This window comes from Phalaenopsis equestris, unplaced genomic scaffold, assembly GCF_001263595.1.
Source record: "Phalaenopsis equestris unplaced genomic scaffold, ASM126359v1 Scaffold000801, whole genome shotgun sequence".
Taxonomy (NCBI): Eukaryota; Viridiplantae; Streptophyta; class Magnoliopsida; order Asparagales; family Orchidaceae; genus Phalaenopsis; species Phalaenopsis equestris.
The window spans coordinates 158,763-173,710 of NW_018165241.1; the positions used below are offsets into that span (position 1 = coordinate 158,763).

At 35.7% G+C, this 14,948-nt stretch overlaps 1 protein-coding gene across 3 annotated transcripts in view; it reads right to left on the minus strand.

Annotated features, from left to right (window-relative positions):
• The window catches only part of LOC110031334 (beta-galactosidase 15), a 146,913-nt gene that overhangs the window by 88,624 nt on the left and 43,341 nt on the right, over positions 1-14,948 (minus strand). For all 3 annotated transcript variants that reach the window (XM_020734481.1, XM_020734482.1, XM_020734484.1), the window contains one exon: positions 9,198-9,290. In XM_020734481.1, the coding sequence (XP_020590140.1) occupies positions 9,198-9,290 (93 nt within the window). The remainder of the gene's footprint in view (positions 1-9,197; positions 9,291-14,948) is intronic.

The following is a 14,948-nucleotide window of genomic DNA, read 5'->3' on the forward strand; positions in this document are numbered from 1 at the left end:
TATATATATATATATATATAAGCCCAAAGGCTGATATATTAAACATAAAGATGCAGATAGGTTGTATGGGTGGGCCTAAAAATAGGCACCCAACCCATATGGTACAAACACACCAAAAAGTGAAAAAAGGGGTACATAGAAATCAAAAACCCAAAACCACCAGGGTGCTGAAAAAGTGAGGGTCATCTCAATCTAGTCCTGCCTCTGGCTCTAATTCTCGGTAAGGATCCAGCTAGCAGATTGGTAAGGTGCTTACCATTACCCGAAGTAACCAAGTATCATCCATAAGATTCCTGAGCTCTAGTAGATCTCTATTCTTCAACTTCCTCCTGAAAGTGTAAACTTGTCATTCCTCGTCTGAAGAATCAATATGATGGGGTGGTGGAGCTGAAGCAGAAGGAATACCAACCGTAGTACCCACAATAGGTTCTAGTATATGTGAAGTATGAGTAACCTCTACACCGGGTACTTCCTGAAGAAGTGGAGCTACGAGGCTCTCCTGATTATCAGTCTGAACACTATCATTTGTAGGTAATAGTCCATCAGTATTATTTTTTATAGGGTTTGAAGGTGTCAGCATCACATCACTCGCAGTAACAATAACAGCAGTGTCATGAGGGGTCCTCAGGGGCGACAGACATCTCCTGTCTGGTAGTATCTGACCGAGGTGAAACTAAAATGTCCAGAGCAATGGGGTTAGACCCATCCTTATTCACTTAAAATTTAAATTTCAAATTTGGATGAAACTTGTGGCATTTATAATGAAAGATTACGACCTTAATTCTAAAAGTATTTTTGTATAAATTAATATTATATTAAGTTTTATTACAATAATTACACTTCAACTTTATAGTATTGAAATATGAATTAAAATAGTGTGATACATCAATATTTCATAATTAAATTAAATCACAATTAAGTATAGTGAATTGAATAATTTATATTTTATGGGTGAAAATTTTATAAAAGTAATACAAGTTAAAAGCAAGTAGCACGTACTCATATTCTTTTGCTACAGTAATATTTTGTTTCTTTATTGATGAAATGCATTTATTGTTATTCTTATAGTATCGTATACACATAATTTATAATTCACTTAATTTTTTCATATTATAAAAATGACTTGGGTGCTCAATTTTGCCTAAATTATTATTGAATCTTGTACAAGAATATTGTCTACTATGAGGATGAGGATGACATTCATTTTTAAAAATAATATTTTTTATAGTATTCTTATGTGAGCATGTTTAGCTATGATGAAATCACCCTTTTATGAAACTAACCGGGAAACGCTAAGATACTCGTGCATGTATATACAAAATGATATTGATATTAAAATACCTTAAGTCGTCCAATTTTTAGAAGATATTTTTGTGTCGGTTATACATTTATAAAATGATATTATTATGTTATTGATATAGTAAGACTCGTTGAATAATGCCTCAAATATTTATATTAATTTATTAAAAGCTTAACTGGCATGCATATCATTTTTTTCTTTTATATTATTGTTGTTTATGGATATGAGTATTCATTGGTTTGTTTAGCTCATTGTTATTTTAATCAAACTTTTCAAGTTAACCAAGTTATAAAAAGGTGAGCGATGGATTAGATAACGTTCATAGAAGACACAAACAACACGTAACGAGATAAATTTATTTAAATTGTTTTAATTTAATTTAATTAGTGACTTTCATTTTTTAAATATTAACTGAATTTAGAAAACAATTCTCACCGTTCGATCATCTGTTCCCATCTTAGTTAATTTCAATAAGAGCCAAGAGTGGAGTTGAAGTAGTCTTTTGTGTTGTTGGTTTTTAGAATTTGAATTTTGCTCTAAAATTGGATGAGGATCATGTTTTAGAAGGTTTCAATTATGCTGGCAGTTTTAGAATTTTCCTTCACGAGAAAGCTCAAAGAGATTCGGGTGTGGTCATTAATAAATTTATATAATATCACTATGAAACATGGAGAATGGATGTGTTGATTTGTATTTCGGACTTGAGAACACTTGTCAAGTATGTTTAGAAAGTCGGTAATTTTTATGCTGATAAAAACTAGGATTTTTATTCATAAATAGATGAGATACAATTTTTCAAAATAATAGAGTTATGAAGCCCAAGACGAAAATGCCATAAATTGACTCTTATGAGAAACAGACTCAGATATAAGGCTTGACTCAAAAGGATTGTGAATGATGGGATAGTTATTTGAAGCGAGATCCTCAATGAGTAGGTAAAGTTCATGATACATATCAACACAACCAATCACCTTCCCTAAGTCCGTCACCTGAAATTCATAAATTCAAGGTATAATTTAGTAGCAAAAATCCTATAACGAGTTAACTGCTAAATAGTAAGTTATAATGAAATTTAGGAATATAAAGCACAGATTGAAAAATAAGTTCCTTTGTGAGTTTTACACTTCCTCTTCCTTCCATAGATAAGAGAGAGTCATCTGCGTTCTAACTACAACATGGTGTTTACAAGAACAAAATGATTGAAAAGAAATGATATCACATGTCTTGTGATCAGATGATTCAGAGTCCACTATCAAGATTGATTCTTCTTATTGAGCAATAAGAGTATATGAAAGACTATCTCAGTGTGCTAGAAGCCTAGTAAAAGTCAGAGAATATTATCTCAAATGTTACAACCCAACCTGGTACTTGGAATTAACCAATGCAAGTACAGACAGTCGAACCATAGGAATTAATTTTTTTATATTCATTTTTATAACTAGCAATTAACAAATGAAAGAACCTCTAAAGAAAACTAAATTAAAGCAATACAATTAAATTTATATCATGACATATTATTTGCATTTTTTATAAACATTATCTTCTATTGCTTATCTTTTAATCCAATAATTACACGTTAAAAGTTAGTTTAAAATAACTGTAAGCTAATCAAAGTCAGTGAATACTCACTCCTAAACACACTGACACAAGAAAAAAGAAAATAATATGCATGTTAATTAAGTTTTTAATAAATCAATATAAAATATTTGATAGTTAATAAATATGATTACTTACGATATTTAATATAATTCAATGTATTTTACCATATCAATAAACATATTTATATCATTGTATGTCTATACAACTGTCACAGAAGCACCGTTTAAAAACTATACAAGTGAATGTATTTCAATATCAATATTTTTTTCAATTTATAAGCATGAATACCTTAGTATTCTCTCGCTAGTATCATAAAGAGGTGACTCCATCATAGTCAATCATGCACATGCAAACACCTTATAACAAATATTATGAAATAATGCTCATTTCATTCTCATTTGTTTAACAGTCAATATACATGTAGATGAATCAATACTCATGATAATTTAAATAATACTGGGTATGCATGTCACTACAACAATATGAACGAAATTCAATAAAACCATAAATCATGGTTATATAGTGTCATAAATATAACAGTAATAATAATTGAATTTGATCAAGAAGAAGCAAAAAATTACTATTGTATATGTAAATGAGTACTCATCTCAAGGACAATTTATTTGTTTTTTTATTTGTCTTCATATCAACTCTTCTAAAATTGATGGTTATAATAAACATGCTTTTCATACTACTAAAATTTAAATTATTAATAATAATTAATTATTAACTATACATTCTTTAAGTATTAATTTCAATCGTTTCACTTTATGAAATCCTAATCAACTTTATTTTACTATTCAATAAATATGTTTAAAATTCATTAGTTAAATAATAATATAAACCCAAATTTACCTTACCAAAGTTTGCTTGACTCAAGCTCTCTCCTTCTCCAGTTCGTGCATCTCTACTTTTATTCCCCTCCAAGCTAAAATTCTAAATCTAGTCATCATTCAAAAAAATTTTCCAATTAACATTACAATATATATAATCAATTAATTAAAATTATTAAAACCTACCTTTGAATCTCGGTCGAGCCCTAATCCACACAAAAAAAAACTCGTAATCCCTATCTGCACACGAAATCCGTCTCTTACTCGCACACACGAGACCCACTTGATGCCTCTTTCTTCGTCTTCATCATCCTCGCCGAGCCTTAGCATCACGCCTCCTCTGCTCGACGAATTCATTGTTAGTCGTTGGAGCCCTCAACATTCTAATTGGAATTGAATATCCAGTAAGATACTTCTCGACTTCTGCTTTCAATCATGTCATTGTTTCCCTTCATTCGCGTCGCTTTTTAGGACAAAGTATCCTTACATTTCCTGACTTCCTTGCTTCCTCTCCCTCTCTTAAGCTCCATCGAATATATGAAAAGATGAGTCACACCAAAAGACTTTGGAGAGCTTCAAGTTTTTCCTTGCTAAATGAACTATGAACTATTTTCAAAAGCCTTGATTTCCTTTCATTTTGTGTTTGGTTGATTTTCCCATCACATGTGACTTCATCGCATGTTTTTTATAAATTTTCCAAAACTTCTCTTTCAAATGACCCAACATTTTACAATGTTCACACCACAGTCTATTCTTCTTTGATTTGTTGTCCTGTGATGTGATTTATGAGTGTATGAAACTGAGTTGTCAACATTTAATGTAGTGGGATTACCTATTATCATGAGTTTCTTTCTGCTCTCTTCCCTTCATACTTCAACAAAGGCTTCACAAATTGAGAGAAAAAGTTTGGATCCATGATTTTGCCTCTGACTTCATTTAGTTTTTTTTTTTTAGTCCGAAATAAAACTTGAGGGTTCTCTTTGGTTTAACAAAGGTTTTGCAAAAGGTATAGTCTTGTGAGCACCTTCATGTTTATGTTTCATACATATCTAGTTGGAGATAATATTTAGAGAGGGATTTAAAATAAAGAATAACATTCAAAATACCCTCTCGTAGGTCATGTAATCTAGTTTCAATGTCAAACAATTCAGAGGTGTTATCAAAAAATGAATAAGTTTCTTTTGTCGCATCCCAGATTTCTTTTGTCATTCTATACAAGACTAAATTTTCTCCAAGTTTTGTGTTGATAAAACATGACATGACCATGAGATGTTCAATCTTCCATGTCTGATGTTTAGAATCTGTGACTTCTGGTGTACAATTTTCTTCAGTGAGATGACTAACTTTTCCTTTACTATAGAAGAACATGAACACAGATTAAGATCAAAGGAAGAAATTGTTATCATATAGCTTGTGATTGGTAATACAAGAATGGACTTCAGATGCTATAGAACCAAACATCCTAAGTTCAGGCTTAGCCGTAACTTTTGAAAAGGAAGAAACAGCTTTCATGCCATAATTGGTCATCATCAAGAATTCCACCAGAAAGAGAAATTGTCTGTCATCAATATAGAATTCTTGCTAGAAAGAGAAACTATCTATTGACGACACAACTCTCACTAAAGAAAAATTATCTGTCACCGACACACGATTTCCTCCAAAAACTGTCTGTCAGTCGCCGACACATTATTTCCGTTGTTGAGATGGTCAAATCCAGTTGTGATGACATAGGTCTTGGATTTCCATCTGACAAAATTCCAACGGGAGGGAGTGTATGATTTTCACTGAAGAGAGAGAAACCTAGCCACATGGAATTCATTTCCCCTAGAAAGAGAGTCTCAGTTCACATAATATTCCAAAACTATGATATTTGCGGCAAAATCAGAGTCAAAAAATCATATTGCATGAAAACAACATAAGACGCTACGGGAAACAAAAAAAGCAATGCAAGACTGCTCTACATAAAATAGTGGGAGTCACAAAAATAGCAAGAGTCACAAAAACAAAGGGAGTCGCAAAAGTTGCGAGCGCTTATGAGAAACAAAAAGACGGAAGCTTGTGAAAGGCCACGCAAGTCTGCAGAAGTCTGGCTAACGGCTTTAATCCGGTAGGGAGAGGAAGCCTAGGCAAGCCAACAGGGAGCATTTCAACAGTTGAAAGGAATCTAGGGTTTCTTCCCTTGTTTTGATACCATGTAGATTTAGAGGAAAAACTATCATAATTTCTCATTAAGCAAATAACGAATATATGCACAACTTAAACTCACCCTCATACAATTAGAGGAAAATTCAAATCATCATATTAAAAAGGAAAGAAATAAAAACACAATAATGGATAACTAAACGAGAATAATTTCTACCCCTCAAATGTAATGGCAGACTCATGCTTTCCTGAACCGGATATGCATATCAACAAATACTCATTTTCAAGAAAAAGCCCATTCAAATTAAATTAATGACATGAGAATTGATAAATATAAAATGAGAAGCAAGTTAAAATAGGCACCAGCATGTAAAAAAGAAAAAAAAAATCTGAAAATCAAATGAATATATCTTGAACAGTACAAAAATTTAATGGTGCTTTATGAGTGCACATTATTAAAAGATAAATTATGATACAAAATATTCTTATAAATGTCATGTTACCATATAATAAAAGTATAGAATTTAAGAAAAATGCATTATTATGATCTGCATATATATTAGTTTTATATTTGAGTTTGCTATAATATAAAACAATTCGTGTATTGAAGAAAAGAAGCAAGTAAAATAAGAATTAAGAATACTTCCATCTTACTTTATGTCTTCACTATCTAACATAATTTATATACAAGTTAAATTTTAAATCGATATTATTGTTTATTGATATTTTAAGTTGTGGAAAAGTTTCAGATTGGTTTAATTGTTAATAAAAAGCAGGTATTTATAGCCAAATCTTTTCATTCTCGTTTTAGTATTCCAAATTCTCTGTGTAGGTCATAACAGCGAGCCTTATCTATAAAGTGGATAACCTCTTTTAAAATTTTATCAATTCTCACACATGGTCAAGGATTAAAAACCCCGAAAAGAAGAAATAATCTACCCCCATAGATAGAGAAGTTATTTCAATAGCTAATGTATTTGCACGTCTTAGAACCTTAATTATAATTAAAAGATTTGGGGAATCACTTTAGCTAAGTTAAAATAGCAACCAAATCACACATCCACACAAATCCCAACTATAATGCTGGCCAGTTCAAAGTTCAACGATATGGCCGCATTTTTTTAATAATACAAAAGGTGGCGGATCACTAAAAAGAAACCCCAATAATCAGTAAAAAAAACTTAAGACAAATGATGAGCTACAGAATAGAAAATAACCCAATACATAGAACATGGAAATCTGCCAATAATTTAAAACATTAAATAAGTTGAAGGATAAAAGACAAACTATAGGAATTAAATAAAATAGATGACAGCCCACAGAATAAAAAAAAAGGATAGTCAAAGGCTCATTGCCAATTATGCCCGGTATAAAAATATCCATCTCTAATGAATTGTTTTGAGAACATTCCTCTATTAGATTTGGACCTAACTATTACAGCTTTAGAGATTTATATGAATCATCACATTAAAGTCTCCCTCCCTCTCCATTGCACAAGATAACACTATGTGCATCATCAGTATGGACATAATTACATTTACAATAATAGATACAGAACAAGATAATATTACCATTTGGCCATTGTGCAAAAGACAAGTTGGATGTGAAACTAAGGAAAAGCTGAGGATAAAAGAACCCAAATTTTAATTGATGGTTATGTTCGAAAAAATGCATTTAAAACTAGACTAATGATAGAAAAGCGGAAAGGAAAAAATTCAGCAAGCAAAACTTGGAGCAATCTATATACAAAACAACAATAATAAGAGCACTCAATTGATGCCGCAAATAACCTCTTTCATTTGTTTACAAATCAAAAAAAATTTAAATTACAACCATCGATCACAATTTATAAGAAAATAAGATTCAAAAAATTAAAATCAAATCTAATCTATTCCTATCTTGAAATCAAATTCAGACATTTTAACAATTTTCCGAATGAACTTAACTGAACCTTAAAATATAGGGAAAAAAAAGAAAATATATATTGGTCAATATATATTCAATTCAAAAACTCTTCGAGTGCTTATTCAAATGATATTCTACTTTCCAATCCTGGACATAACACTCATTCTAGAATGAAACACGTGTTCAAATTGATGCCACTCTCTTCCAAATAAGGCTTGACCGAAATATACAAAATTGAAACTCTGAAATATGCAAGATTATAGTTTCCTTATTTGCTTAAATCTCATGTTACTCATTTTCCTCGTGCATCATGGTCGGACATCCCCCATATAGAAATCATTGAATTGTATTTTTATTAGTCCAAAATAAACTTTTGATTATGTAATCATCAGCCTTTATCATTTTTACCCTAAATTATGCCCCATATAAGCATGATATGTAATCATGGAATTCATTATTTGATGAAATAAAATTATGTGTGCTTATTTTCAACTTTGAAGATTGCTTTAGCGATCTTCTTCCCTAAAAGTTGATTTGGTGATCGCTGACACCCGTTTGTTCTTTTTTATAATTCTTTAGTAAGGCTATAATCAACAATGGTTATATCCCCTTCTTATATACGTCATACTTATCCCCATCAACCAATGTTCTCGGCCACAGCACTTCTAGGCCCTTCACAAACCATAATAATCATCAACCTCACCAAAAAACTCCACCACATCTACAAATATCATCCCTTCATCAAAAACATAAGAATACCCACCAAAACAACAAAATTGTTGCAACCCCAAAGTTGAAGCAACAAATAGAGACAGTGAACACAGACTACACCATAGCTTGAAAAGAAATATCCAATAAATTAAAACAGCACACCGGAATAACGGACTGCAAAACAGCCCCACAATAGAATAATAACAGCAGTGGGAATAAGTTAACATCGTAAGAATGTAAATGTAAAATCTGACTGATACGGCTAACTTATTATGAGAATATTCAAAATTCAAAGTCTAAATTGCAAAGTTTAATTTTCAAATTCATCATCATAATCTCAACATTTTACAATTTATTACGGCTATTGAGCCTTAGATTCACATTGGTAAATATAAAAAACTAGTATGTATTGGCATATGCATCATAAATTTAAGTTTTTAGTAAATTAATTTATTTTTTATCCATACTATCAAACCACACAAGAACAAAGCAACATGTTACTCCTGCCCTTAAACCAGACAACAACAAAACACCAAATACTTTGAACTCAATAAGAACATAAAGCTCCATAATCAAAAGCAAAATATTTTTGGCCAAACATTCCGGAGGAAATATAACCACAAAAAAGAAGGCATACAATAAAGAGAAATAAGATAAATTGAAAATGAGGGAGAAGTTCTAACATAAAGCAATACAAGGTATCAAACCTGCAATAGGATGATTGGACCACCTTGCCAAGAGAAAAGCTTTTCTTCTTTCATCATTTCCACAATTTTACTAACAAATCTTTGCATCTCAACCTGAAATGATCAAATTAGCATGACAAAATGCAATAATAGAAAATGTTAATAACAGAAATCAACTCCTGCATTAGCATCATATTGTGAGCATGTGTTCATGCCTCCAGCAATTGTTACAAAAAGCAGCTTAGAATAAAGTATTGTACACCTCATCAACACGCAAGCTTATGGTTACATAATATGGATGGAATATTATAAAGGCTCATATAAATTAAAAGTAATTACACAATAAATTCTTGTAGAGAAGAAAAAGGAAAAAATTGATGAAGGAATACCAAATATACCTTCATAGATAGTGATACAAAGCATGTTATCTAAAGATGAAATCTCAGACATCATCAAAGCCATCTCATAAATTTTCTATGACAATTTGACATCTTTTAAGGGTTCTAGAAGTTGTATGCAGATCGAAAAAAGTGTTGAAAATGTTTGCATACTAGCAAGACAGAAAAATTTGAGAATCAACGAGAAGATGAGGACAAAGATGTCATGGCTGCACTCCAGTAGTAAAGACAGCCAGGAAACACCAATTGGTGGCACTTTCGGCAAGGTACAGATGATGTGGAGGATACACCATATGTTCTCTTCAAGTAAAATTTTACCAATTAAAGAAGAAAATGTAACAACTCACTGAATATGAGAAAACAGAAAAAAATAAACCAAAGAAAAAGTTCACATAAACTAAGTTCTGCCAAATATATTTATACCAAGGCGGAAATGAAATCCTAATTATAACTCAAAGGAAAAGAGGCGTCCCACAAATCCCATCATAATTAATAGTGGAAAATCTCCTATTACTGCTCTCTAAGGACGAGAAAATTCTACTGACACTTCATCCTGGACAGGGAATGTACCGGAGCTAACCCAAATTACAACGGAAGAAGCAAAAATTATTACTTGAAGCAAATAAACAATTATAAACGACACTTGGAATTAGGAAACAACAAATGACACAACACAAACTCAACAAGGCCTTGGGTCGAGAGTGGTGGTGTTGCGGTTTACGAAGAAATAGTAAGTAAGAAGAGCGAGATGGTTGAGAGGCAACAAGGGAAAGCAACGGCTGTGGCAAGGGAAGGCAGTGTTCGTGGCAAGGGGGCGACGGGTGGCTGTTAGGTGGTTGGAAGGTGGGCGGCAACAAGGTTGGAGGTTTCGAAAGGATGAGGGAAGAGCTGTGGGAAGCTCTAGACAGCTAGGACTGCTGCTGGATGGGGCTGGCAGCAGGGGGAAGATGACTGGAATGCTGGCAGCAGGGGAGAGATGGCAGGAAGGGAAGTGTTGGCAGCGGCAGGGAATTAGCAAATGACTATTTTCTGAGTGGCTGCAGGAACTTCGAAGACAACAGTAGCGGAGGAGAGGCTGTGTGAATTAGGGAGCGATAGATAAACACCACCTCAGGGATGAGTTAGAGCTGAAGCACCTTCCTACCTTCGGATCCAGTCTTGGGAGGGAAAATTGGACGCTGATGGCTGTCCTGACCAAAACTTGTAAACAAAACTGCCTCTAGACACACTAACATATAAATACTATTAGGAAACTAAAAAGTGGCCCATTCCTTTGAACGTCACCTTAAAAATCTAGGAACTGAACCATTCCAACTTCTTGTCGCAAGAGTTAAATGCTAGTCCCATGCATCCCCACCCCTCCTCATCTGACATATTTACGTCTGATCCAGCGTGCCCACGTCCGCATCTGGCGTGCCCACACTCGCACCTCATGCTTCAATGCCTATGTTAGTCTCCCAGGTTTGGGGAACTTCGACCTCATTCGTCGAAGCTCGTGTCTGCAGTTTGAAAATAACAACTCTACTGTAACCTCATGGGTTTAAAGGGTTTGCGACTGCAGTATGAAGAGCACCTTGATCTCATTGGTGACTACACTACTCCCCATATCACTTGAGGGTTTTTCCCCAACTTGCAAGCAAAGATCAATATCATTCCAACCATCAGGAGGACATTGTTGAGTTGAATAGAGATTTTGTACCAAGAGTGTGCTGTTGAATTCTCGGAACACAACCCAAGGTTGGTTCAACTCGATGTGAGATGAGGATAATCTGAATCTTCTTAGCGAGTGGTGGCCATGGTGGTAAATTATTGACTAGGATGTTCTGAAACTCTCTTTGTACTGGTTGTTTTGTGTTTGGAATCGATGCCTAGGTCATTTCATTCTCTATCATCATCAAAATTGATCTTGCTAGCGCTTCTCGCTGACAAAAGCACTAAGAATCTCAGATTTCTCAGAATGTAAGAGAACGATATGCTTTCCATCCTAAGTGAATGAGTAGATGTTCTTTTGCTTGTCATGTTGAGTCTGATGATCGAACTACCACGGTCTCCCAACAACAGGTGACAAGCATCCATCGACACTACATCGCACCAAACTTGATATGTAGATGAGTCCCAATAAAAAAAATTCTTTGAGACATCTCCTGTCAATTACTGGCCTTGTTCTCTTTCTTCAACAACGTCAGGGAATACGGGTGGAAATGTCTCTAAGTTAGGAGGCTCCGTTTGTCTACAGTTTGTATAGATGTCACACACTTGTTGCCCCTCCCCCATCAATATAATGAGACAACATACATTTTCCTTCACAATGCAACAAGTGTAGAATATGTTGTAGCGTGAAGCCACTGCTGATCCCTCGTAGCCTCAGTCTGTAAGACCTGTCGAACCAAAATAACTCACTCTTATCATGTGGAAGATGGTACTCCTCACCATGTTCTTCAACTACCTCTTTATTACTAACTTCCTCCACTGCTCCCTGCTCGTTGAAGGATACAATGCGGCAGTCGGGCAACTGGAAGTGATGTAGCTAAAACCATGGCATCTGAAGCATTTTCTGGATAAAACTTGTAGTGGGCGTGCTACTCTTCCCAGGTTTTCTTCACTCGAAGGGTCTCTATTGTTCCTGATTAGTCTGCTCCACTCCTTGAGGCGTGCTCCTCTTGAGATCTGCCCTTGTGGATGTATGCCTGAGTGGCAATGATTGCTTTGATTATGTCGTCTCCCCACTTTCACTGTTATGGTTTGCACATCCGTCGGTGTCGAATAGGGTTGCAGCTGGACCACATTACTAATGGCGGGCTTTAAACCTACCAAGGATCTATCCATGGTGTGATCCTCCCTCTTTCAGCTCATACCACAACTTGAGCTGCATATATTATGTCGTGCACTCCTCCATTAATAGCTCCTTCTGTTGCAGGTAGTGGAGCTTCAATAAAGTATCCTGGAAGTGGTGTGAGGTAGGTATTGTCAGTGCATCTCCAAATTCATTTTCTCCCAAGAACTGATTATTCTTGTCATTCTCTGTCTCTCCCTCTTCAGATTCTCCCACCATAAAGAACCATTCTTCTTCAACTTGATGGCAACAAGCTTCACTCTTCTATCAACAGACACCTTATATTAAAAAATTCAATCAACGGACTAAATCCACTCAAGAAAATCATCTAGATACATTCTCCTCTCGAAATCTAGTAAGTCCACATTCAGTCTCAGCTCTCTCTATCTTCCAATAGGCACGTCATCTCTGTATCATCTAATTGGCACTCAATCTGTGCATCCTATAACAAACATCCATGGAATCCTCTAACATGCATCTCATCTCTGTATCCTCCAACAAGCATCTAATCTCTGTATCTTTCAATAAGCACTTTAGTTGTAGGCCTCTGCTAATATAGTACCCTAAAGCATTGTGGCTTGTCTTCTCAACTAGAATCATCCCTACGAAAGGGATTCAGGTGTTCTTGCTCTCCTTCATGAATTTAACTATTACGCTTGACAGTGATCCCGCCTTGGGTTCTTTCCTCAATAGCATCAGACCGATGTAGCAGTTGGAGTAGTCGTTGTATGTCATCCATGGTAGATTCTTGATCAGATTCCGGCAATTGTCTCCTCAGGGCATGGTTAGGTGGAAGTTATGTAATGGTAACGTAGGGTGAGATAGAAAATTTTTTGGGTGAAGATATGGGGGATGCTAAAATAGGATTAGAGTTAACCCGACTCTGGCCCTAATAAAAGCATATTTAACCCAAACCACTGTGAAAGAAGCAAATATCATTACTTGTAGCAAATAAGTGTTTGACACGACAAAAACTCAACTAAGATTTAAGTCCAAGGTGATGGAGTTACGGTTTACAGAGAAATAAAAAGTATGAAGGGCAGGATGGTCAAGAGGCAATAAGAGAAGGAAGCTTCTAGGACAAGAGAAAGCGATGAGTGGCTATCAGGTAGATATAAGGTGGGCGACAACAAGGTTGGGTGGGGAGACTGCACGAAGGGGGAGGGAAGGGTTGTAGAGGGCTCGCGGCAGTTAGGACTGCAGCTGGAGGGGGCTGGCAATATGGGGGATATGACTTGAACGGCTGGTGGCAGGGTGGAGGCGAAGTTGGCTGGGAGGGAAGGGCGACTGCAGGAAAAAAACAAAGGCCAGATTTTCGAGTGGCTGTAGCAACTTGGCCAACAACAACAACGTAGGGAATGTTAAGGAAAGCAATGAATGATTAATAAACACCATTTTGGGACAAGTTACAAACAAAACACCTTATCACCTTTGGATACAACCCTAGGAAAAATTGGAGGTCAACGATTTTCCTGACATAAACCTTAAAAAAAATTGCCTCTAAACACACAAACAACATAAAAATACTATTAGGCAACTAAGGAGTAGCCCACTCCTTCAGATGGTACTTTCTGAACCTAGGAATTGAATCAGTCCAACTTCTCGCCACAAGAGTTCAATGCCAGTGCAGCGTTTCCTCGTCAAGCATCCCTCCGACATACCCAATACCATGTTCAGCGCACCCACGTCCACGTCCAATGTACTCACACCCACATGTGGTGTACCCTCGAGTGCATTTGGCATACCCATGTTTGCATTCCGCATGTCCACTCTTGCATCTCACGCTTCTACCCCTACATCACTCTTTCCGAATGAGAGGGGCTTCATCTTCTTCTCTGTAAGCTTATGTATCCTAGTACTACGAGGACAAGTCAAGGACATCTTAAGTAGCAGGAATATTATAATCTCCAGATAGATAAAGTTTGTATGCATTGTCATTTATCTTAGCAATCCTAGAAATATTACATATTACACTAAAATTTAAAAGAGAAGTGCATGACAAAGTAAGTGCATAGAAAAAGCAAAAGGAAGAGGTTGACCCTCCGGTACATGTACTCAGTACTATAGATAAAGTACTAGTACATAAACTCAAAATGAGACTAAGGGTCTGTTTGGGAGCGCTTTTTAGGCGCGGCGCGGTTATTACACGCAGCTTTTCGTGAAAGTCACCTGTTTGGTTCGTGACTTCGGGCATTCTGGCGGCGGAAGCGGAGTGAAAGCGGGCAGCGGCATTACCATCGCGTCTCCCGCTTTCCTCCATAACTTTTACCCTTTACCCCGCGTCTACCCTTGGTGATTTCCCGCTGCTTCCCCGCGTCTACCCTAAGGTCATTCCTCGCTGCTTCCCTCGCGTCCCCTTCTCCTTCTCCTCTTTCGTTGTCCCTGGACCGACATACCTAAGGTAAGAAGAGCCATTTTCTTCTTCTATTTGCCAATCTGAGGAAGCATATGCGTTTTGCGGCTCCTACTGTCTTCTCCTTCTCACCTCTTTCCTGTTTCTGCCATTCTTCTTTACTTCCTCTTTCGTGTGGTGGATCTGTA